At 29.0% G+C, this 27,418-nt stretch overlaps 2 protein-coding genes and 1 pseudogene across 3 annotated transcripts; 2 read left to right on the top strand and 1 right to left on the bottom strand.

Moving 5' to 3' along the window:
- Window positions 1-10,595: 10,595 nt before the first annotated feature.
- On the top strand, window positions 10,596-12,310 carry LOC149519747 (uncharacterized). Its single transcript, XM_089757830.1, has 3 exons — window positions 10,596-11,081; window positions 11,301-11,399; window positions 12,029-12,310. Exons 1-3 carry the CDS (start codon window positions 10,596-10,598, stop codon window positions 12,308-12,310), a joined length of 867 nt encoding a protein of 288 aa, XP_089613956.1.
- Window positions 12,311-13,542: 1,232 nt separating this feature from the next.
- Window positions 13,543-14,382, bottom strand: LOC111283801 (uncharacterized; annotated as a pseudogene).
- A 5,178-nt stretch (window positions 14,383-19,560) lies between these two features.
- Window positions 19,561-21,896, top strand: LOC111283756 (WRKY transcription factor 22-like). 2 transcript variants are annotated; one of them, XM_022872369.2, is made up of 3 exons: window positions 19,561-20,649; window positions 20,769-20,906; window positions 21,191-21,896. In XM_022872369.2, the coding sequence occupies exons 1-3, from the start codon at window positions 20,558-20,560 to the stop codon at window positions 21,750-21,752; spliced, it is 792 nt and encodes a 263-aa protein (XP_022728104.1). In that variant the 5' UTR covers window positions 19,561-20,557; the 3' UTR covers window positions 21,753-21,896. The 2 variants fall into 2 exon arrangements, with proteins under 2 accessions (XP_022728104.1, XP_022728103.1); XM_022872368.2 differs by having other exon boundaries at window positions 19,569-20,649; window positions 21,179-21,896.
- The last annotated feature ends 5,522 nt before the right edge of the window (window positions 21,897-27,418 follow it).

Below are 27,418 nucleotides of genomic sequence, written 5' to 3'. Positions count from 1 at the left end.
CATATTAAAAGGTTGTATAATTTTTACAAATTTAATTTTCAAAGTGTTTAAAAAGATAATGAAATCTAATAAAGTTTCATTTATTTACTAATAGGTTCTTAGGTAAACTTAAGAAGTATGCATGAAATAAAGCTCATTCAAAAGAATATATAGCAAAGGCATATATTTCTAGTGAATGGTTAACATTTTTTTCTATGTATTTTTTTGAGATTGAGACAAAATTTAATCGAGAAAAAAAATTATAATAGAGGTAATCAAATGAATGAGAAAAGGCTAGTTGTTTTTTCAAAAAGCGTTTGCCCTTCTGGAAGATCAAGATATGATGTTTTGTCACAACAAGTTGAAATGATTCAATGGTATGTATTGAACAATTGTGAGGAAATCGAATAATATTTGGAGAAAGTCAGTTGTCTTCAATAATAAATTATTCAAGTAAGTTAAACTTTTAGTTTAATTAAGCTAACTTTCATTTCAATTATTTTTATTATGTTATAGAAAACATAAAACAGAGCTTGAGTTGTAAAATAGCTTATCTATCGAAGAAAGACAGAAAGAACAATTTTCTTTATGATTTAAAAAACACGTAAGTAAATGCTATTTACTGAATAACAATAAACATTGTAAAATCATTTTAATAATATTTATGTTGACTTCATTTTCTTTAAAAGATTGGTTATGTGGTTGCAAGATCAAGGTTCAAAAGAAATTTATGATGAATTACTTTCATTAGCTTTTGGTCCTAATATACGTGTTCAAAAATATATAGGTTGTATTGTTATGAGGTGAGCTATCATATGAAAGAGCGAGGTTTCCATTTGAAAAGTCAGAATAAGGATGTAATTGGTTGAAGACAATTATGAAAATGGGAAAATTGACCTTTATGGTGTTCTTACTGATATAATTCAGTTAGACTACATAAAAAATTATCAAATTGTTTTGTTTAGGTGTAAGTGGCTTGACTTATATAGTAAAAGACAAATAGTTCATAAAGATAGTCATTTAGTAAGTATCAATGTTAATATATGTTGGTATGAGAATGACTTATTTATTTTATCAATTCAAGTGAAACAAGTTTTTTACTTGGATGATACCAAGCTAGGGAAAGATTGGGGAGTAAAACAAAAGTTTCATCAGAGGCACTTATATGATGTTCTAGAGATGTGGCATGTTGATGTTGGTGAAATGTTTGATGTGGATAAAAATCAAATAGATCGAGAGAATGAAATGTTTGATAGTGATAGACTATGCAAATTGATGAAAACGAAAGACCACTAAATAAAGCTAATATTGCTCTTGATGTCATTGGGTTTGATTTAATAGAAAAAACATATGAAATAATTAATGATGCATCTATGGAAGAATCTGATCAAGATGGTGAAGAAGGGCTTGAAGATTGTAAGGAACAGGGTGAATATGATTTGATGAATATGACAGTGATATAGATTCTATGTTGTAACTATTTATATTATTTCCTATATTATGATGAATACTATAATGATATTAGTTCTTTTTCTAATATTAATAGTTGTTTTATATATTGCTTGTTATTTTCTCTTGGTAACTACTTTTTGTATCATATTTGCCAACTTTGTTTAAATCTTTGGCTTATGACTATTATTGTTATAATTAATTTAAAGAAATGAGCATATTAATTATTATGTTATATTCTTTTTTAATTTTATTACACTAAATAAAGGATGATTGTTTACAATTTCTTTGTTTATACTACATGATGGCACTAGGAAAATGAGGTAAGAAAAGGACCATTGGATAGCGAATTCATTGAACTAATGCTATAGCTATGCAATGTCCTTCATTGGAACCACCACATCAAGTCCAATTAGCTAATGACTCACTAGAATCACCACAACAAGTCCAACAAGCTAATAACTCACTAAAATCATTACAGTAAATCCAATCAACTCATAAGCCAATGGAATCCCCACAAAAAGCTAATCAGGATTCACCCATTGAAAATTCTGGAATGGAATCGTTTATTTTTGTTTATACTAGAAAAAAAAAAGCTATAAACTCATTTAAGATAAATCATTTATAAAGTTAAAAGTATTTTAGTTAGTTATATGTAGGCTAGAAGTACAAACCACATAAACTATGCTTTAACTAAAATGGAACAACAATATGCAATGTCTCTATGCAATTAAATAGGCTTAGGGATCCATTTTGTTGCCTAAACCCATTTTCAAGGACATACCTAGTTGTTTTCATATATAATGTGCATTGCTATTTTAATGGCATGTGCTTTGAATCTTCATGATGTTTTGATGGTGAAAATTATTTTCTTGTATATTGTGCATTTTTGTTTTAATTGTATGTATTTTGAATGTTTTAATTGTTGTTTCAAATGCTTCTTATGGGTATACTGTGTGCTGTTATAAATTATTGTTTCTAATTTATGGAAATTGTTTTATTGTATATTTTGTGTTATTTCAAATAATATGAGTTTTGCTTTTACTTTTTTTTTTTTCGTTAACCAATAAAATGAGCAATTGGTGTAGACTGCGAATCAAGGTTATGAACATTAGCATCGTTGATTTTTTTAAATAGATCTTAGGCTATTTTTTGTTTTAAGATGCCAACTAAAAAGTTTTCCTACGTGTTCATGCCCCTTAAAAGATTTAAACTTCTAGATACAAGTAATGTCTTGCATCCTTTATGATGGTGCACATAAGGAATTTCAATTGTCAGCAAATCCAATTTCATCTAGTTTAAAATTTAGGTATTTCAACGTCAAACTCTTTCACATCCTTATTCTATGTCTCCCAATGTTGTCTTCATATCTCTCTTTCTTTTTTTACCACTCAATAAGTATGTAGGAAATAGACAAAACTGTCAACAAAGAAAATTTGGCAATTGCATTGCTTAAAGAAAGTGGATTAAAGTTCTACCTTGGTTTAGCCAACATGGTCCAAATGCATTTTAAGGCAACCCCAAAATAACTACATGTGCTTATCTCACAATTACACCATGCATGATAGACACAAATGAAATAGTCCCTAATTTCTTACAAAACAATAAACTAATATAGCTTAACCATCTTTTCTTAAATAGCAAACTAGTATTTAATTGCTACATTTGTAGCCATATGCTAAGCTACCCATCTTCTTTAGTTCTTTAAAGGAAGAAACTCAAAATAGTAGTTTGGAATGATGGTTGTATTTTTGGCTTTGATGGGCATTTTAGTGTTTTTCTTGTTAATATTAATGCGGTTGCAATTGTTGCTTCCAACAGGAAATAGCTCAACGGTTTGAATCTTCTCTATTTTCATCTTCAAAAGTGGTAATATTTTCTTGGTGGGGTTTAAATGAATATAAATTTTGAGTATTCAAAACTCTTTAAGTTTTTAATAAAGTTGTGCTCATGCTGTTTATGAGGTAAATTGGTGAACAAGGCAACTCCATAGCTTGTCGCATCTTTACTTTACTCTTTTTTTGTTATAATTCTTTCCTCTAAATTTGTACTAGCTACCACTCATTTGGTCTTTTTTTTTTTACTGTTGCTACTATTCCATGCATTGAAATGAATTGCTATGCAAAATAGACAAGAGTTATAATTAGTTTGATTGAAGTAAAATAGAAATGTAATTAAAGCTAAGTCCAAAAAAATTTTAAGCCATTTCATAACAATAGCCCTAACATAAAGCAAGGAATATAGCTTTTGGACCTCTTTTTTTCCCAACATATTAACAATAGCTTTCTCGTTGCTTGCTTAATTGTTTTCTTTAATTGTTTTTTTTTTTTAATTTTTTTTCCAAACTTTTGACCTTTTGATCTAATAATAACTAGCTTCTATTATTATATTGTGCCTTCTAATTTTCTCTTTGACTCTAATTGGCTAATCTTTGATAAAAAAAAATATGCCATGAAACAAAGACAACAACTGATATACAAACCTCTAAAAGTTTAGTAAAGTTTAAAGGAGAACCTTTATTCTTTGTTTGCTCAATTTCACAACTCGTTATAATAAACCCTATTGGCCAACAAATAAGGACAATGTCTCTTTTGGATTAGCATGACATGAAACTCTATTAAAATGGTCTTTCTCGAGAAGTTTAGTAACAGCTTTCCCTTCTTCCTTTGCTTTCTTGCTTAGTTGGTAAAGAGGCCTCATGAAATTAGTAAGGCTATTTGTAACACTTTACTCAATAACCTAGTTATTTTCTTGTATAATGCGTATTGTTGTTTTAACTATATGTATTTTGAATCTTTTTGCTATTTTGATGGTAAAAATTATATGATCAAATGCATGTTATTAACTCAGCTTTGTTGATTGCTTTACCATTAACACTTGATTGCCCATTATTTTGCAAATAGTTTGCCCATTCTTTTGCAAATAAATTGTCCTATTTTATGACTATGTTTGTATGTATGTTAATTATGTCTTTGAAAAATCAAAAAATTAGCTAAGGAAAAAATAAAAGCTTCAATTCACCATGTTAGTTTAATGTATTACTTTTATAAATGTAATTTTTATCCCCTTTAAAAGGGTACGAGGCCCAATTTGAGAGATGCGACTAGAAAAATTCATCAAAGGAAAAAACAAGCTAGTAATAAACATATTAACAATTAAGGGTAGGTCATTACTCGATAATTCATTCTGATCCTAATAAAATGGAAAGCTTTAAAGGATACAAACAAGTTATATGTCTTTGAAAGACTTAATGTAAGTGCAAAATATTATTAAAAAATTTATTATTGGTTAGTTTTGAATTTATTTTCTTTGAATATAATCATTAATTTTTTTTCTGTTTCAGACAAAGTTTTATATTAAATTGGATAATGACTATGTTAAGACATCTGTCTTGTCAATTTATCAAAATTGTCAAGAAACCAACAATATAGACTTCACTTGTACTTTAAAAAGTTTTCAAACGCTGAAGTGGCATGCCAAAACAACGCTTAAAATATAACTTGACTCAAGAAAATTAGGAAGAGCTTTTTAATTTGTTTAGTGATCCTAAATACCAAGTTATTTGTTTATTCACATATCAATTTCATAATATTTATTGATACTAAATACTAGATTCTTTTAATAATTTACGACATCAACATATTTATATTATTTTCATTCTTGTTGAAATAAAGAGAGGTGAAATGAATGCAAGAGTAAAAAAAATGTCAAGTTAACTCATAGTCAAGGATCAAAGGCCTTTATGGCTAATCGTTATGCCATGGTAAATTTTTAAGTTCCAAAATTTGTTAAACACTATTATTTTCTATTTGAATACTTTTTTGGTAACAAATAATCTTATTATATTTACAATTTTGTAGTGCAAGGAAGACTAAGAACCTAATAAGATGAAATTTTTTTAGGCGACTCACTACTTAGAGAATAAAGGATAGTTAACACTTAAGACTCAAGCAGTCTATGTAAGAAATTTCAAATTAAGAGTTGTAATTTTATTATTATAGTATGATTTTTTGAGGTAATAATATTTCTACTACATGCTAAGAAAAAATGGTGAAGTTATAATAAACTACATAAAGAGGAACAAAACTTAAAACTATTAATGCTATGATGGATGAAGCAACTAGTATTAGGTCAGGCTACATCAAAAGATTTCGATATAGGCCTAAACCTACAACTAAAACCTCATCTGCAAGTGCTACAAACTTAAAAGAAAGTCTTAAAAAGACACAAAAAGAACTTTAGCAATATAAGTCAACTTCTGCATTTTTTTCAAACTCAAATTGGAGCTATCATAAAAGCTTTATTAGCTGTTGGAATCCAAGTATTCATCTTACAATTTCCAGGTATATACTTGAATACAACATTGTTTATGTGTTGATAATCTGTTAGCACTGCATTTGTGTTCTAATTTTTCATTTATATGATCTACACTATATCATCTAAAATTTATATTGTTATTTTGTGTAATGCTGATATGCTTTGAAATTGACATTGGAAAAATGCAAAGTATATGCTCTGTCTTGCCTAGACAAAAAATTGCCAAACTTTTTAAGCTTTGATTTGTTATGACTTGAATCATAGGTTTTTATTTTGTGGGATAATTTTATCATAAGATTCATATAGACAAATATATTCTAATATATTCTCTATTATTCTAAACTATTTATTCTTAGGGTATAGGTAAGATTTTCATGATTTGCTTCATTCTTATTTGAAACAAAATTGGTACATTCATGCTAGCCCATTCCTTTAAAGAATTAATCATGATTTCTTTAATATATCCAAAATAGATGGCTAATGCCTCGTGGCCATTGATTGGGGTCATTGTTAGTTTGCGTAGATACTTGTGTTTTGAATTTAAAATGCTATGAAACAATTTATTTCCCATTAATTGCATTGTGGATGTGGTGTAACTAAGTCTAGATTGTTCATTATCAACCAAGGCCTTTCTACATGTCTATGGAATAGAAATTAGGATGCTTGGACTTCCAAACAAGTAGGTATTGTAGCCGACATTTTTTAGGTGTTTTTGTACGTGATTCTTATGCCATTATAAACAGTCAAATTCATTCATGGTAGGGCCTATTATTTAATATAACGTAGGGCTTTATTTAAAAAATTGATATGTACGAAATAGATTAGTTTGTTTTACATTTGTTTTGATCTTATTGTTTGTATTATGGCTTGTTTTGATATTTGTTATTAATTATTTATTGCAACTTCAAGTAACACAAATTCACCTTCAACACAATCACTCTCGACACAAGAATTTGATTGAGAACTTCAAGAAAAGATTTCAATCACTACCTATTTCATAGTTCTTATACTATTTGGTTTTTAAACAATATTATTTCTATATGACTTTAAGGTTGAGAATGTACTACATTTAAAAACCAATGCAAATATATGGTCGATTTTTTTTTTTATCATTTCTCCTTATTCATACAAGATTTTGCAATGACACTATTATTATATTGGATTGTTCTAGAAAATGACAGTGACGATTTGTGACATTCAATATTTTGTCATCATTATAAAAGATATTTTTTTCAACATTAAAATTGTTAATTTGTCACTAAAATTTTTTTCCATGATGATTATTGTATTGTTGTATTCAAGTAATAATATTTATCTTAGTGATGAAAATAAATTTGTATTTGGTGACGAATTTAATTGATAAAAATTTAATATGTTGTCATCAAAATTTAACTTTTTATGTATTTTTAATGATATTAAGGAATTTTTTATGACATTATCTTACAATTATAAGTGATGATAATTGAGTCACCAATAGCATAATGATTTAACTTTCGTCATATAAAATTTTACCACTTATTTTGTGAGATTATAGTATTTAATAATGATTTAACTCACAAATAGCTAATGAAACTTAACGTCACAAAAAAAAATTATTGAATAAGGTGACGTTTGATATTATTATCACCATAGATTCACAATAGGTGATGATATTTTAGTCTCATCATATTTGACTTTTAACAACGGTACAAACGTAATGAATGTTGTGACATTGAAGGTTTTATCACAAAATATTTACTGTGATGAAAAACTAATATTTAGTAACATTATTCCATGTGCCGTTACCAAAGTTTCATTGCTTCCAATGTTGAATTATTGATTCTTCCTTGATATCTTTCATGTCTTCAACATAAACCATATTAAATGAAAAGGGTAAATTTAATGATGTAGCCAAGGATTCAAATAGCGGTTTAATAGCGGAATAACGGCTGTAAAATTATGGTAGCACCACCATCCGCTACCGTTATTGGACAAAACGCGATTACAAAATTCATTCACTGTAAAAGCGGAGAGTAACGGTAGCAAAAATAATGGCATAAGGGGAATAACGACAATAATGGATCGTTATTGTCGCTATTCCATTTTCCTACTCACGATCTAATAGTTCAAGAAAAAAAAATTTTAAGTTTGCAGAATAAAGTAATAACTTGCAAAAGTAAAAGTAAAAGCAAAAGTAAAAAATAAAACTCAAAATCTCAGATCTTTAGCATTAAAATAAATATAAAAACAAGCTAGAAAACAGACCAATTATTTCAAGTTTCAACCATTCAATCGGTATTTCGACACCCAAATTCAAATTAGTCTCAAGTTTTTAATCAACATTCAAGATCAAATAAGGTAAGAAAAGAAAGTTAAATTACCTTTTTTTTTTGCAAAAGTTTTGTAAAATGATGTTTGTTGTGAGAGTTTGAGAGAGACGAATGAGGTATTCCATAGGTACTAGACAAGTGATAATGATAAAGGGATGCGAGAGAAAATGAGAGATGAAAAAAAAAAGAGAGAAAAAAAAATTCTGAAAGCCAAACTCTGGAAGGCAGCACAAAAAAAAAGATGAACAGAAGAGAGCAAGTGCGTTTCTAGAAAGGTCTGCTAGAAAGAATTAAACAAATTGGGGATATTGGGCATATGGGGAGAGATTGGATGGGGTAGGGAGGGATTTGGTGTGGTGGGGCGTTGGGGGGAAATGTGGGAAGGGATTGGGTGTGGTGGGGTGTTAAGTGGGTGTGATTGAATTTTTTATTTAATTTTGTAATTAATTTTTAAAATTTTTTTACATAAAATTTAATTAGTGGTTTTGAAATTTTATAATTAAAAAAAAGAGATTAATAATTTAATATAATATATATATATATATATATAGAGATTTTAAATGAAAAATTTTGATAAATTTTTTTGTATAAGTTAGATGAAAAATAATTAAAATTAAATATTATATTTTGATTGTGTTATATATTAATTTATAGTTTTGTATCTGAATTTTAATTTTTTTTTTGTTGTTTTGATATTTATATTATTGTCAATTCTTTTGATATTAGATTAATTCTTGTTATTTTTGTGTAATTATTGAAGATTGTGTTTATTATATAATTATTGAAAGTTATTTGTGATGAAAAAATTTATATTAATTAGTGTATAAAAAAGAATTGACAATAATATAAATATTTTGTTGACAATAATTGACAATAATCAAAAAGAATTGACAATAATCAAAAAGAATTGACAATAAATTTAGTATTTTATGATCTATTACTCTTATTAAGATTAAAAACTAAAAAATAAAAAATATAGGTTTGAAAATTTTATTAAAATATAAGTTTGAAAATTTTTAATTTTTGAATTTTTTTTAGATAAAATTTAATTAGAGGGATTGAAGATTTATAATTAAAAAAAATTAAGAGATTAATAATTTAATATGATATATATAGAGATTTTAGATAAAAATTTTTGATAAATTTTTTTGTATAAGTTAGACGAAAATTCATTAAAATTAAATATTATATTTTGATTGTGTTAGATATTAATTTATAATTTTGTATATGAAATTTAATAATTTTTTTTGTTGTTTTGATATTTATATTGTTATCAATTCTTTTGATATTAGATTAATTCTTGTTATTTTTGTGTAATTATTGAAGATTGTATTTAGTATATAATTATTGAAAGTTATTTGTGATAAAAAAATTTATATCAATTAGTGTATCAAAAAAATTAAGTTATTTAATAATATTCTTAAAATTAAAAACTAAAAATTAAAAAATTTAGCGTAAAATCAATTTCTAATGATGTAATAAGTAATATTAATATTTCTAAATATAAGTTTATTTTGTTTTTATACAAAATAGCAAGTATGCCACCACGTGAAGAGTTCTCGAGTAAAAGAGTAAAGGGCATGGCACACCAAGTGATGATATAGGTTGGCATTTTGGAACATCTATGCCAAATATAAGAGGAAATGTTTCATGTAAACTTTGTGGTAAAGTTGTAAAAGGAGGAATAATACGTTTCAAATAACACATTGCTTATAAAATTGGCAATATTGCACAATGCCCTAACGTTACTGGTATGTTATGTTTTTTTTAATTCCTTTAAAAATATTATTGTTAATTTCTTAATAAAAATTATAAAATTACATAAGCATGTGCAACTATTTTTTTTTTTTAACTATATTATTAATAGGTATAGTAAGAGAAAGTATGATGAAACTTTTTCAAGAAAGCAAATAAAAAAAAGCTGACAACAAAAGGAGAAAAAATGAATTTTTATCACAGTTAAGAGGGGAAGATAATTATGAAGGATTTATTGACGAAGACATCGCTATTAGACAAGCTGTGTGAGATAGCATTTAATCACAACATGAGTGGTACAAAAGACAAGAATTCAGACAAATAACTAGTGGTTGGAGTAACATATATGAAGATGGATAAAGCTCTCATGGCTCAGTTGTTGAATATTTTGAAGAAAGAATAAGGAAATCAATTTCAAATGAGTCTAAATTTTCATTAAGGGAAGCTATACCTGAATTGGTTAGAAGTAAGAGTTCAAGGTAACTAAAAGTAAGTGATTCATTTTTAAAGACATTAAGAAGAAAGATGGGTGAATCAGTATCAAAATTTTTGATATATGATCGACTTCTTTTTCAATTAGCAAATTCTCCATGGTTGCATAATTTGATTTTGGTGGCAGCAAAAGTTGGTCAACATGTAAAACTTTCAACACCTTATAAGGTATCAGATGTGTATTTAGAATCTGAGTATCAACAAGTTCATGAATGAGTTAATGGATTAAAAGCTCATTAGAATGAATTGGGTGTCACTTTGATGTATGATGGTTAGACCAATAGTTTGAATCAAATGCATATCGTTAATTTCCTTGTTTATTGTAGTAAATGGACCATTTTTTGTAAATCTGTAGATGTCTCAAGTATTCATAGTAAAGATGTAAACTTTTACTATAGATTTTTAGATGAAGTTGTGAAAGAAATTGGAGAAAAATACATTGTTCAAATAGTCATTGATAACGAAGCAACACTTAAGGCCACAGGAAAAAGACTAATGGAAAAGAGAAAACATTTGTATTGGACAGCATGGTCAGCTTACTATTTGGACTTATGCTTTGAAGATATTAGGAAGAAAAAAAATGTGGCAAAGGTTTTAGATGATGCAAAGAAAATGACTTCTTTTATATACAATCACATTTGGACTATTAATTTGATGAAGAAATATACACAAAGAAAGCAAATACTTCATCCTGCTTTTACCCGATTTGCCACTCATTTCATACAGTTAGAAGAAATAATGAGGCAAAAGCAAGGTTTGAGAGAGATGTTCAATTCAAAGGTTAGTACTTAGTAATTAGTACAACTATTTAAATCTAGCATCTTTTTATGATATCATTGTTTAAAATATTAATTTAAAATATATTACTCTAAAAATTTATTGATGAATATATAAGAATTTAAAGATTCAAAATGGGGACAACAAAAATCAAGACCTACTTATGAAGCTAAAAAAATCATTTTGAGAAAAGATTTTTGGAGAAAAGCAGGTGATATAATAAAAGTTTATGAGCCTTTGGTAAAAGTATTGCACCTTGTGGATGGTGATGAAAAACCAACAATGGGTTTTATTTACGAGGTTGTGGATAGAGCTAAACAAGCAATTCAGTAAAATTATCGTTATTCTGTTGAATAGGAAAATATTATTGACAATAGATGGAGTTTCATGTACTTTGACTTGCATTCAGCTAGTAAGTAAACCAAGAATATATATGGTATTTAAAAAATATGTTTATTTTTTATACTTAAATTGCTTATATATTTATTTTTTTATTACTTTAATATAATATTGTTAGGAATTATGTTTAGGTTACTATCTAAATCCACAATTTCAATTTAAAGTGGAACATTTTGCAAATGTATTTAAAGAAACATTAAAAGGTATAAAAGCAATTATTGAAAGATTAGAACTTTTGATAGATACTCAAATCAGAATGATTAATCAGGTTAGTATTTAATACTATTTTATAACTTTAACATTTATTTTATGTATTAAAAATTAAATTATTTTTTATTTATTCATTTATTATTGTATTTTCAATTGATGTAGTTATTATTTCGAGACAAGCATGAAACATTTAGTATTCCATAAGCACAAAGAACTTGGAAGCAAATGAATCCAGGTAAATAGTAAATTAAATAATTATAATTTATTTATATTATTTAATTATATAGCACTTTGAAATTTAATTTAAATAATTTTATACAACTAAGTGGTGGATGATATATGGCACTTTTGTTCCTGAATTACAAAAACTAGCAATCAAAGTGCTTAGTCAAACAACATCTACATCAAATTGTGAACGTAATTGGAGCATATTTAGCTATATTCACACCAAAGCAAGAAACAAATTGAAGTTTGAAAGACTTCAGAAACTTGTGTATACCTATTATAACATGAGGCTGAGGATGAGACATCATAAAAGAATGAGCATTGATGAGATAAATAATAGTTTTAATCCTATTAGCTTTGATCATATTTTTGAAGATGATGATCCACTAACAGAATGACTGCAAGACAAAAAAAATCCTCTATTAAATGGTCAAAACTCTGATTGGTTGCCTACAGATAATTTCGATAATGAAATGAATGTTGAACAATCACGCCAATCTCAAGAAAGGAATGTGTCTCATTCAAGTTCAAGTTCAACACTATATCAGAGTGATGATGGTGGTGGTTTAAGTCCAGATGATGATGATGATGGTGATGGTGATAGAGATGGTGATGGTGCGAATTTTAGTGATAATATGGATGCAAATAGACCTTAAGCCCACTTGGAGGAGAATTTAGGCTTGTTGCTACTGGTGGACTTTTCATTAATATGATAGAATACGGAGTAAATCCATTTGCTGAATCTAGTGAGGGTCAAAGTGCACGTATAGCTCGATCAAAAGGAAAAGCCAAGAAGCACCACTATGATATTTCTAGAGGTTCTTCATCTTCAGATGGGAGACCAAATTCTAGTAACTTTGAGTATAGTGAATCATCTGCTAGTACTCAATGATATTAATATCCACTGGAACAACTTGATTTTTGACCTCTTTATGGTTATCCACCTCTATATGGTTATTATCCACCTCAAATGTATCATTTACCACAAATGTATCATCCTCAAATATATTCTCTACCTCAAATGTATCAAGAACAAAGGTCTCATGGATAGAGATAGAGTCAACTTGACTCTCAAAGTGAAGATAGAGAATCTAATCCTTATCGTCATTCTACCATGTGGTAAAATTTGAAATATATCTCAATAATTGTAGTTGATGAAATTTGAAATTATTATATTTTTAAGTTTGTAATTTTATTAAATATAAATGCTTGGTATTTAACATATTATATTTTGTTAATATTTGATTTGTCTAGAATTAATATTGAATATGAACTTGGCCAAGAAAAACTTTGTGGATAAACCAAATATGAATGCTTTTTATAATCTAAATAAAATTGTGAATAATTTTTTTAGAAAATAAAAAACACAGTGTCATAAACTAATTTTTAAAATCATTGAATAAGAGTTTTTATAATTATAATTATTACATTTTATAATAAATTGTGGCAAAAAAAATTTTCATGACCGCGATGTTCGTAGTGATCATAATGATCTCTGTTATATTCAAAAATGCGACAAACGCGATACGTTCGAAAACGTGATCGCGACTGCTATTTAAATCCCTGGTCATGCAGCAATGGTTTCCAACCTCTTTCTTCTGATTGCCTAATAGTCCTACCGCTGTTATCTTGAGAAGATCAACCCGCGCGGTGATGTTCATGTTCTGCCGGAGCTTGCACCAAGACTGTCCATGGAACTCCAATACCGATTTGAAGGTCGATTATATGGATCTTACAAGCAGATGCAACGTTCTCTATATATAATGGCTTGTATTCCTGTGAATTGCGTTACCTGGATAAATGGAAAGTATTGATGATCTGAGACTGATGTAATGTAAGTACTCAACCCGTGATTAATTTCATTCTTCACTTTTGCCTTCAATTCCTTTGTTATGATCCTTCCTCTTCCTTTATCAATCCTTTCTCGAAGAGCCTCAGCAAAATATAGAAGCACCAAAAATAGTGTCATCTACCACAGGTTTCACGACTGCTCTAAACCAAAGAAGCATAATCTCATATGCAAACCCAAGAAGAATATTATTCTACTTAACAGACTCCTCTCGACGCCAAAACCAGCACCATAAGTTCCTGATGCTATGCTTCCTTCATTCCCCAATCCAAGAGAAACTTGCACTCTACATAAAACTATCCAAGCAATGTACAGACGGGGCCGATAAACAGCATCCGGTAACTCACTTACAAAGATGATTTTCCCTGTCAAACCATGGATAAGTGTGGCGATGCTAACTGCTAAAAGCTGAACAGCTGGATTGGTGTAGAAGTAGAAAGACAAGAGAAAAGATGAGGAAGGCTGTGAAGGATTATTTGAAGTGACGGTGGTTAAGATACAGTTAACACAGAGAGCCTGGCAACAAGGAGAAACGAAAGGGAAAGCAACATGCTGAGCAAGGTGATTGTAGGGAGGAGAAAGGATCCTTTCACCTTTCTGATACAAATTCTTCCACCCCATTTTTTCCCAATAGCAAAAAAAAAAAAAAAAAAGGCGAAAATTGATTCCATATATGTGATTGGATTATTGTAGCTTTGAATGAAAGAAGCTTAGAGTGGTTGCCACGTCCATAGTTTGATTTAGTTGACACAAAGACATGACATCTTATCCTAGGCCTTCATCTAAATATGTGCAATGGATTTCATGATATGCAACCATCCTATTTATTGTTGCTTTACTGATGACTTCAACCTTTGCGGATTTGTTTGCATTTTGAGTTTGGGAACTAGATAAAATAAACTAAGGGAAAGAGACAAGGTCTGATTTATTACTTCACATAGAGGGCAAAGCTTCAGTTAAGATTATTTAATGATTAATTAATGATAGAAGTTGAAGTAGTTGCTAGTAAAAATTTACATCAAATCCTAACTTTAATCCACTCGTCAATGAATTGGGCTTGTCAAGGGTGCATTTGGATCACCGATACTGAATACTACATCTCTACCACCTGCGGAAATTTTGGTTAGCTTGGAATATGTAACACTAATATATATATAGTAATTGTAAGCTGATTAGGTCCAAAATGTCAAATTTCTTGAATAACAAATGGGGATTGGGGACCTTAATATGATTATAAATTTAATTAGAAAATGCTGAAACCGTAAGGCATCGATGAATGATGGGAGTTCTACCACAAGGGGAACAAGAAAATTTATCTATTCTTCAACAGCTAGAAAGATCAGATCATAAACTACCAAACGGTTTTTCAAAAAAAACAACCAAAAACAAATTTAGATACTCAATTGGATTCCTTTATCAATTTCAGGGATTTTCTTCATACATATATGAAGAATTGAACATAGCCAAAAAAAAAAAAAAAAAAAAAAAACTGAACAAAGAAGAAAAGAAGGTAAAAGAAGCTAGATAGATATAAAACAAGAAAAACAAAGAATGTTTTCTATATTGATATTTGATAATTATATTGAGAATTTATATTTGATACATTATAAGAGTAAAAAAATCTATGCACTATTAATTAATTATATAATGTCGACTCATTACTAAGTAAACATAATTTTTTATAAATCCTTCAAATAAATACACAAAAACTTAATTTTTTTTTAAAAAACATTTTACTAATAAAGTGGTATTATATGATTAATTGATAACATATAAAATTTATAACTAATAGTGCATCCAATAGAAACTCTTACATTAATTAATTCTCATGGGGTTAACTTATTTTAATAATGTAGTTAAAAAAGTTTAAAAAATATATAAGATGAGAGCTCGAATCGCACCATTTTCATCGTCTATCCTTTAAGAAAAAAAAATCAGCAACAGGCTTATGCTCATCATTATTGTTCTTCTAACATGTAATCCTTTAATTTTTCTTGCTTTGAATTCGACACAATACTGTGAGCAATAAAGTAGCTAGCAATGTTTTGACTGTAAATTCATCTCTAAAAGTTGTTTGATGAAGTCATTTCTGCGACGATTACTATATAAGTAGTGTTTGATATGAAGAATCACTTAAAATATATGATGATTTATGCATAATAATTAGATGGTTGTATTTGATAACCACTTAATAATCCTAAGTGACGGTGATATTGGACCATCAAGAGTTCTTAGATCACTGTCTTAAAAAGTAATCTAATTCCTATCCAAAGTAGTGGGAAACTTTTATCATTGAGATAAAATGATATGTAACATTATTAATAATCAATATCACCCATTTAATAGGTAAATTAAAAATTTGCTTCTTCTTAAAATTAATTGTAATTATTTTATATTATAATTTTTATATTTTCAAACTAATATTTATTGTAACAAATTCAAAAATATTTTCATATTTTTTTAATTTTTTAAAATTTATTTATAATATAACTGTTGGATTTTAATATATTAGTTTTATTTTTTAATTCAAATATTTTGTTACATAATTTATAATATAAAAACTAATTTACTATCAAAAATATATTTTTAATTTAATAATTTGATAATATTTATTATGAAGTAAATAAAATATTATTAATAATTTATATACAAATTATTATATTTAAATAACATTAAAATCATTAATTTTTGTAACTATCATAATGTGCATAATTATTTTGATACTTTCAAATAAAAATACTAAGCACATTGATTTTTAATTACTAAAAATTAATTATTTTTAATCAAATAAATTAATTTTAAATCACGAATGATAAAATCACCTTAATAATAAAATTATTTTAGTAATTAAATTATCATGATAACTTTAGAAATAATACCAAATACTACCATATAGGTTGCCATAATGTTTCCGAAGCTTAATATTTGACTAAATAACGCTTACAATTTTAGACGAAAAATGCATCATGTCTTTAGTACATAGACTCCGGTCTGCCACTATTCTTCTGTATCTTCATGGGGAAATATATATGGTCGAGATTTAAGTTAATAAAAACAGTGGTTCAAACTTTTAAAGTATAGTCAAGACTGACATATTTTTAAACCGAAATTGATGACTTGATTTGGGTGTAAAACTTATACTCCATTTGATGAAAGAAAGAAAATTTTTTAATATGATGACTGAGCTACATAATAATAAAATATATTATTTTGTAATTTAATTATTAAATTAAAATATTTTTTATCAATAAAACATTGACTTAATAATTAAAAAGAAATCTTGAACTCACAAGATTCAAATTAAAGTATTTTTAGTAAAAAAAAAAAATCTAATTTATAATGCAGATAGTTGGTGGAACAATTTTGGTTTTTGGTCCTACTGCTTAAAAATTAATAGAAATTTGTCTACTTTATTTAAAGATGAAAAGTGTAATTTTAATTAAATTTAAGATTAAAATTTAATAATTTTACATTAATATAAAAATAATTAAAATATAAAAAATATTTAAATAAATATTAACCATAAAATTAGTTAAAAATACATTTATTTTCCCTCCCCGTGCCCACGTTATTGGTTTTGACTATGAATTTGTTTACAATGTGGTTTTGATCTTTGATGATTTTTAAATTTTATAGTACTCACGTAGTGTACTTTTTTTTTTTTTAATTTATAGAAAGCTAACTGAACCAAGTGGTTTGGCTGTAGGGTGCAGCAATGCTGATGGCCAACTCCCGACAACCCCATTTTAGTATGGGATTCCAAGTTCCAAGGAAGAACGTTGGTACACTGAAACTATAATTCGTTCAATCCAAATAAATAAATGTCAACAAAAACCTTGTAAATTCCCACGCTAACCTCCACTGTTCAGATAATCACAAGTCTAGTTTTGTTTCGTCGGGTCTAAAATTTCTCCAAGCTTTGGCCCACTAGTTTTCATACGTTGAAGACAAAATTTTGTTTGTTTCACCCTTTAACTGAGTGGTCTTATTCACATGAAGTGAATTTCTTCCCAAAAAATCCATACCCAGGATTCTTTTGATCCGAAAGTATTACAACCTGCTCCATTTCCCAGTAGCAACAGTAAAGGAAATGAGAGGAAAAAAGAAAAAGCAAGCTATTATCAATTGATCATACCCATATGTTTACAAGAACTAGAGTTAGATTAAGCTGAGTGTATAGCCAAATTTCAAAGTAAAAATGAAACAGTGATCCGACCAGCAGTGCTGCCTTATTAATAGTGTTGGAAATATTGACTCAAATCCCATAAGAGATTTGTTTGAGATTTGTTAGAGATTTGTTTAGGATTTGTCAGATATTGCTTGATGGACAAGAAGACTTGCAAAAGAAGAATTTCAAGAGAAAAGGATTCTTAATAGGTAAGTTTGACTTGCAAGAGAAGAATTCTAAAAGGAACGAGATTCTTAATAGGCAAGTTTGACTTACAGGAGAAGAATTCTAAGAGGAGAAAGATTCTTAATGGGCAAGTTTATATGGTTATAAATAGGTGAAGTCTCTACAGGGTTAGGTATGAGAAAAAGATGTAAGAAAGTTGTAGGGTTTTATGGGATAGACACCCCATAGGAGTATTTGGGTTCTACGTCTTATGGGTGTATATGTTTGTTTGTGAGTGGACTAAAAGAGACTGAGAGGGTCTACATAGGTATGGTGTATGGGAGCATATGAGTATGTGTTTGGTTATGTTGAAAGGGTGCACAAGGGTTTGAGTTTGTGTTTGTTTGGGTTGAGAATACTCTATAGGACTAGAGGAGATTGAGAGTGTCTTATAAGTATTGATTGTTGAGTGAGGTTGATGATTTGATTTAAGTTTGTAATTCTCTATAACTAGTGGATCTTGTTTCTCATCCGTGGATGTAGGTCAGTTGGACCGAATCACGTTAAATTATTGTCTCTTGTGTGTTTGATTTATTGTTTGATTTCGCTTCCATTGGTGTGATTGGATTGAAGGCTTTTAGCCCAACAAATGGTATCAGAGCTGTGGTGTTCCCCAACAAATGGTATCAGAGCTGTGGTATTCCTCAACAAATGGTATCAGAGCTGTGGTGATCCCCAACAAATGGTATCAGAGCCGTGGTGATCCCCAACAAGTTCGAAACGTGAGAAGAGTCAAATGTTCAAGATGTGGGAAGAGCTGATGGTTCGAGACATGGGAAGAATTGACAGTTCGAGATATTGGAAGAGCTTGGTTTGAGATATGAGAAGAAGTAAGCTTAGAGGAGCTCGATTCAAGACAAGAGTTTGAGTTTTAAGATTGAGGATTGGTTTGTATGAAGCGTGAAGACACAAGAAAAGAGAAGATGATTGTGAGACTTTCATTGCAAGTGGAGCCAAGCATGTCTAGCATGAATATAGATGATTGATGGAATTTGAGTCAAGGTGAAGATTGTTGGAAATATTGACTCAAATCCCATAAGAGATTTGTTTGAGATTTGTTAGAGATTTGTTTAGGATTTGTCAGATATTGCTTGATGGACAAGAAGACTTGCAAAAGAAGAATTTCAAGAGAAAAGGATTCTTAATAGGTAAGTTTGACTTGCAAGAGAAGAATTCTAAAAGGAACGAGATTCTTAATAGGCAAGTTTGACTTACAGGAGAAGAATTCTAAGAGGAGAAAGATTCTTAATGGGCAAGTTTATATGGTTATAAATAGGTGAAGTCTCTACAGGGTTAGGTATGAGAAAAAGATGTAAGAAAGTTGTAGGGTTTTATGGGATAGACACCCCATAGGAGTATTTGGGTTCTACGTCTTATGGGTGTATATGTTTGTTTGTGAGTGGACTAAAAGAGACTGAGAGGGTCTACATAGGTATGGTGTATGGGAGCATATGAGTATGTGTTTGGTTATGTTGAAAGGGTGCACAAGGGTTTGAGTTTGTGTTTGTTTGGGTTGAGAATACTCTATAGGACTAGAGGAGATTGAGAGTGTCTTATAAGTATTGATTGTTGAGTGAGGTTGATGATTTGATTTAAGTTTGTAATTCTCTATAACTAGTGGATCTTGTTTCTCATCCGTGGATGTAGGTCAGTTGGACCGAATCACGTTAAATTATTGTCTCTTGTGTGTTTGATTTATTGTTTGATTTCGCTTCCATCGGTGTGATTGGATTGAAGGCTTTTAGCCCAACAAATAGTTCACTAACAGAAGATGTCGAAATTGTGCTTATGGCATGTTCTTTCCACCAAATCCACAAAAATTCAACAGCAAACTCGTATTCTGCCTGTTTGGGGAGATTCACAAACGTGTCTGCATTCTGGATTCTGGTTTAAGATAATTATCTGGATTTGCAGCTTCATTTATGGAAATATCCACGTGGCAGTGCAAATTGATTGTGTGTGGGCACAGGACTTGGCCCAAACTTGCTCAAGCCAATCAAGTGGAGGATGATGCCGGCAGGTTCTATCCATGACATATCTACACATTTATATGCTGCAGCTGTATGGAAGGTTTATTTTATCGCAAGGTGGGGGTGGATGTGAAAGTGAGTCGTGATTTATGCATAGTTGCTCTTAACTTTGTATTAAATCAGTGACATGAAAGGAGAAGCAAGTTGGGGGTTTTGTTATATTGCCTGCCTCCCTTTTATCTTTATCTCTTCTCTCTCACAAATCACAGTCAATTGGTTGGAGCTCTTGATCTTAATCCTTTGATTTTTATTTTTCCCATGACTAGTTTTCTAAGTTAATAAAATCTCCCAACAGCTCTGCTCGTCTCGTTTAATCTTTTTGGCATAATATATAAAAGCAGAAGAACATAGCTGCAGGAAACAGAAAGTGGTCATGGACGTTTCTGTCTCTCCAAAATTGGACTATAAGGCTTCATCAGAAGAATCAGAACTTAAACCAACTGATACACAGGCGCCCAAAAGAAGGTTTACAGTTTTGAATTCTTTAGCAATTAGCATTGGTTCATTTGAGAACACCCCCCCCCCCCCCCTCTCGCATTTAAGTTCGTTTGACATTTCTAAATTTCCCTATGTTCTATTACCAGGAAGGTGGTTGAGAAGACTGTTGTGACAGTGAAGATAGGAGAAAATGGTGGAAAACTAAAGAATGAAGGGCTACCTTCTGATTTATGGTCCTGGAGGAAATATGGGCAAAAACCTATCAAAGGATCTCCTTATCCGAGGTGTGTTTCTTCTTCGTTTTGATCTTCACAATTGTTAATTCTTATGAGCTCATAAACTTCTAGTTAGCCAAGAGAAGCAAAATTTCATCCCTTCATGCTTGGCTTTTGCTTCTTCCAAACATACATGTTATTGGTGTAGTTGAATTAAATTTCTTTTTCTTCTACACCTTAAAATTTAGCCAAGAAGACCATCTTTTTCTCCTCATTTTGTCCCATTCCACCTCTCTCTCCCCTCCAAGGATTCTCACAAACTTTCATGTTTCATCATGAAGGGGATATTACAGGTGCAGCACATCAAAGAATTGTTTAGCCAAAAAGCAAGTAGAAAGATGCAGAACAGATGCTAGAATGTTCATCATCACTTATACCTCTGGTCATAATCATCCAGGCCCTGATCTCCACACCACCAACCTAGCACAGTCCCCAAAAGAACCCCAAACCTCCCATTGTGTTGATCAGTCCCAAGCTCCTAAACAACAACAGCTGCCAGTAGTGTCAGAACAAGAGCCAGAAGAAGTCCAAAACGAACCCATCAAAACAAACAGTGGTGAAGATGCAAGTGAAGATCATTTTTACTATCTACAATCTCCATTAGTCTCTCCCCAAAATATTATAATTAACCAAGAAGATCCTTTCACCGGGAGTCTAGAGGAAACCCATGACCCACTGGGGTTTCTGTTTGATGAAGAGCCACTCTATTGCCCTCATATAACGATATCTTCAACACCAACATCAGAAGAAAATGAATTCTTTGATGAGCTTGAAGAACTACCCGTATCTTCAGCTTTCACAAGTTTCATGAGAAGCAAGTTTTTCGATGAACAGATTCCTGTCGTCCCTTCTTGATTGAAGTGTTTTTCAGTGTTAGAAAAATCTAATCAAGATGTTCCTATGGAATTGATCGTACCCCCACTACCAGTGGTTCTAGTTTATTTCCTTGTCTGACGAGGGTTCAAATAATGAGATAGTTGGATCAATTTCGCATGAAAAGCTAGTGCATGGCTGTCTTTTTTTTTTTTTTTTTTTATCTGGGAGATTGGGATGAAAATGCTTTTTGTCAGAACGGGAAATCCAATTAAGTCCAACGGATAGAGACACAACCACGCACGTACACCAAAGGTTTGGCTACTTGATTTAGGGTGGCTACTTTTGTTGGGTGGCAGCTACGTTGCACGAGGTTCACGCGAGAGTGCTTTGCTTGAGAGCTTTTTTTCTTCTCTTGTTTTTGGTTCCGGTTAACTTTCTGCTTGTTGGGGTTGGATATTGGGTACATTGATTCCATGGGAATAGAGTCGAGTTGGGTTGGGCCTTTTTCTTTCGTTCCGTTGGGCTATGGGGTTGAGAGAGTTGGATCAGGTTCCGGAATCTGTCATCTGAAAAGTATGCGGTGTACTTTTTGGATTGTTTGGTGGATTTTTTAGTTGCAGATTCTTTCAACAAAATGCCAATCTAACCCAAGCATTCCTTTTATGTGGGGGTGAGGATTTGGCCAGCGTAACAAACCCAATTTTGTCAAATTGCTCGTGTTCTTATGCGTGCACGTCATTCGAATTTAAAGTTTTTAACTCAAAATAATATGGTAAATAAACGATTTTTTTTTTACTACTAATAATTTGTTTCATTTTAGGTTTGCATTGTCAACAACTATATTACCATAGGGAAAAATACTGGTACGACTGTTTTCAGTTTGAAGACTGTTAGTTGAAGCTTTATAGATAGTTGGGTTATCTCCCTCGAATTTATCATCATTTATTATATTAATTCAATGGATGGTGCTTTGATTAAAATGATAAAATAATTTGTATTTAATGAGTTTTAATTTATTTATATTTTATAAAATTAATTTTTTTTAAAAATCGGAGATTAGGTCACATTTTTTCTTTAATTAAGGTTAAAATCAGATTTTAAGTGATATCGTTTATATATTTTTATTAGTTATTTAATTTTATATTTATATAAATGTATTATATTAATAAAATTATTATTTAATATTTTAATTTAAAATATTAACTTAATAAAAATATTATATAAATAATTAAAATATAATTTATATTAAAATAATATTTTATGAATATTATATTAAATTAATTTTAGGTCAGATTAGATTCAGTTTATGAATAAATAGGTTGGATCGGGTTGGATATTAAAAAATAATATTTTAATATCAGATCAAATTCGGATATAGATATTAAGGGGTCAAATTCAAATCAAGTTAAGCCAAAACTTGCCTTTACCTATTACTCTCTCTAGTTTTCACTCTGTAATGTTCATTTTCTTTTATCTTTATTCTAATATTAACTTTAACATCATGACAAAAGGTTAGATTTGATACAATACTAGTGTATAAATTTTATATATGATCATTAAATCAGATAATATTACCACATTAATGAATTTTTTTTAAAAAATATTTAAGTTTTTATATATTTATTTTAAAAACTTATAAAAATTTATTAGTGATATGAGGCAACATTATTTAATTCATTGACGATATGTAAAATCTATATACTAACAATATATCAAATATAAACTTCTGATACAATGTGATTTTTTTACAAATAAATAAATACCTATTGGTCATCAGAAAGGTTTTAACTTAAATCCTAACTACATGAGCCCATCAATCCTTACTCACTAGTTATGAAACATGAACACATATATGTAAGATGAGTACAATGACACATCAATTTTTAAAAAATGAAGACACAGAACAGCAAAACACGGTAATAATTTTTTTATATATATTATAATCATCAATTAAAAATATATGGTAAATATTGAATTGATTTTTAAAAGATATTTACTCATGTGAAAAAAATTAATGATAAACATAATAACAAAAGAACCTATGGTGTCATTATTCGCACAATTTATGTTTTTCTTTTCTTTTTTTTTTGTTATATCCGACCAAGTTCGACATATATTTCAACGTGTTACAAGTGTTAAAGTGACAAACATAGATACAAACTGTAGATATCTAATTTTATCTAGATACGTTCTAGTCAGTCGTGATGCTTTTAAAATCAAGATTGAATTCATATTGAAGATTTCTTTAGGATTTATGAATATTTATAGATTTTTGAATAAATTGATTTTTAGGAAATATAAGAAAGTAAACAAATCAATGGAAAAAGTCAAAAGTCAACCTAAAGACAACTTGGTAAAACTTGTTTGAAAATTGGTTGATTTTGGTCGAAAATGGGTGAGACATTGGATTCTTAAAAGCTTCAAAACAAAATTTGAGTTTTGAACAAAAAGGGATAAAATGACCAAAATATCTTTTAGGAGGCCCTGAGTGAAAGTGGGCAAGATCGATCAAAATTACTTGGAATGGTCAAATTTTTTTTTTCAAATACTTATGTTTAAAAAAGAAATCCTTGGAAAAAATGAATTTTAAACTAAAAATGACCAAAATGCCTCACGGTTAAATACAATCAAATTTAGTCAAACTCAAGTCAACTTTTGAAATTCACAATTGAATAGGATTATTAAGGTTTATAATTAATAAAATTATGATTTAGACACTCTAAAACCTTGTTTGACCTCAAGAAGAGTGAAATTACAAAAATGTTATTTAAGGGCATTTTCGTCATTTGGCTTTCTTAGAGTCAATTTTTCATAAAAACTTTAGATCATTTTTAAATATTATTGCATGAATTTTTATGCATTAAAAATTTTGATTGTACTTCAAAATGGTGAAATTACTAAAATGCCTTATAAAGGCATTTTCGTAATTTAACCTTTTTAAGGTCATTTTTTGTTAAGCATTCCATATCATATTTAAATATTATTTCATGAATTTTAATGCATTAAAAATCTTATTGCACTTTAAAATGAGTGAAATTACTAAAACTCTTTAGGAGGCATTTTTCTAATTTAGTCTTTTTGGGGTTTATTTTTATGAAAAGCTCTATATCATAATTAAATATTATTTTATGAATTTTGGTCCATTAAAATCATGAAAATAAGTATTGGATCATAGGATTCTAGAAAAGATCATAAGAAAAAAGGCTTAAAACACTAATAAGGGTCTTTTCACATAAGAACAGTTGTTCTAAAAGCCAATATGTGTGCTATATTTCTTCAAAATCATTAATCTTAAAAGGGTTTAAATCCTAGGGTCAAGGTTGCGTTACTTGATCACCAAGATTAGGGGAAAAAGACAAAATCACTACATCCATTAAATGGAAAGGATAAAAGAGTTAGGAAAGAAGTTTGGGTCTCTAAATGTATCATATTAAGGTTGGAATGAGAGGCGGGGATTGAAGGAAATAGAGTGGTAACACACAACAAAAGAGGGAAATGAAAGACCAAAAAATATAAGAAAATAAAAAAGAAATATGGTTTGAAAAGGAAGGAAATGTTTTTCTTATAAAGCTTAATGGAAGGGCTATTCATAGGGGGTTTAGGACTCCATTTTATTCTTGTCATCAAGCTTTAAATGGAAGAAAACGGGTAGCAAGGGAGTGATGCATATTCCTAGGAAAGAAAAAAAATCTCTTAGTGAAAAAAGCTAAGTTATTTCTTTTATTCTTTCATCATTTTTTTCATCATACAATTTTATTTTTCATACATGTAGTTCTTACCTTTCTTGGTCTTTCTATTTTAATGTATTTGTGGTGATTCGTTTTCATGTTTTGATGTGTTTGTTATGCTTGGGATCTTGTGTTTAAATGTTTTTTCCATTTCATAATCCTTTTTGATGTATTTTGGTGGATGAAATTATTTCCATTTAGGAAGTTTGTCATGTATTTGATAAATGTTTTTGTTAATAAAATCAATTTTCTAAATATTCTATTTAAGTGTTTGATAAAAATTTTCAAAATAAAAAATAGTACTATAGGAATTTTTTAAATATTTGATAAACTAAGAATGTAGTCATTTAGTATGCTTTTCAGGTGTTTGTGAAAATGCTTTAGTATTGTCATGGTAGTTTTAATTTTATTTATCACTTGTAGTGGTTTAATTTCATGTTTAGCATTTAATTGTCATAAGTATTGTCATGCATTAAGCATTACTTATACATTAAAACCTTAATTAGAAAATAAAATCACGGTTTTTTATCTTACTTCTAAAATCTATTTAGATGTTAGAGATTTTGGAAAAGTCCCAAGAAAAACCCTAAACCAAAACCAAAACCAAACACTAAACCCTAACCTTAAATCAAAACCCTAAAAATATGTAAAACCTAACCCTAAACCAAAAACCTTAAAAACACTAAACCTAAACCTACTCAAACCCTAAACTTTAGCCTAAACACTAAACCCTAAGCTAAACTTATCCCTAAACCTTAACCTAAACACTTAATCTAGCCTAAACCCTAAACTAAACCCTAGACCCTAGTTAAGCCCTAAACCTTGCTCAAACCCTAAAATTAACCCTATACACTAAACATAACCCTAAACCTTAAACTCTCAACCCTAAACCAAACATTAAACCCTAAATCCAACCCAATACCTTAAATTGTCTAGACCTTGAAACTAGTCAAATCCTAAAACTTTAAACCCATTCTAGCACCTAAAGCCATCCTAAAATTCAAAGGATTTGTATGAAAATCTCATATGAAATAATTTGTTCTTAAATGTCACCCAGAGGATGGGGTACTTAGGAAATTTTATTTCATTAAGTTTTTCTTATGATTCTTTAATAAAAAACAATAATAAGATCAACCAAAAGAAAAGTAATAAAATGAAGATCTTAAATATAAATAATCATACCTAAACTATGTCTAAAGGTTGGGGAATCCGGGTGGTCTTTTATATTTAAAAACTTGATTTTAAAATTTCAACTCAATGTCATGTACGACATCTATTTGCATATCTTTATTTTTAGATTGTTGTTTGCATTGATTTCATGTGCCTATATCTTTTAATTATTACTACTTATTTGTTAATTGTAGCATTATTGGTTTTTTTGCATAAAATATTTTTCATAGAAAATATTATTCAAAAATATGAATTTTAAAATAAAACTAAAATAATATTCTTAAGAAAATAATTTTTGGTATTCTGTTTAGAGGTTGAAGAGTTACCAGCTATTATCATCTACGAATAATGTTATTTTTATTTTAAAAGAATTTTACGGTGAACCTTAGGTAGAAAGAGTTATCTTTAAATTTTGCCTATATATTAAAAAATTTTAAGGTAATTTTTTAGCCTAAAGATTTTCACAATATTCCTAAATAAAATTTTCTTTTATAAAAAGATAAAATTGATTTTTTTTAAAGTGAGGGGAATTATTATTAAATATCAAGTTAAAACCATTTTCATCTAATATTAAAAGATAATACATGATTAATTGATACCATTTTTAAACAGGTGCTATAGGGTGCTAATATTTCCTCACCTGTAATCGTAATCCCAAATCCAACTCTGCTTTCAAAGTCTAAAATATCTTTTTGATAAACCTTAAATTCATTTTTGGTTTTATTAATAAAATAAACTATTTAGGTTGCCAATCACACTTAATAAAAAAAATTGGTGGTGACTCCTTGTTTTTTTAATTTCCAAAAT

This window comes from Durio zibethinus, chromosome 3 (genome assembly GCF_047325235.1).
Source record: "Durio zibethinus cultivar Kanyao isolate XHJ-2024 chromosome 3, ASM4732523v1, whole genome shotgun sequence".
NCBI lineage: Eukaryota > Viridiplantae > Streptophyta > Magnoliopsida > Malvales > Malvaceae > Durio > Durio zibethinus.
This window is presented reverse-complemented; position numbering and strand designations above follow the sequence as displayed.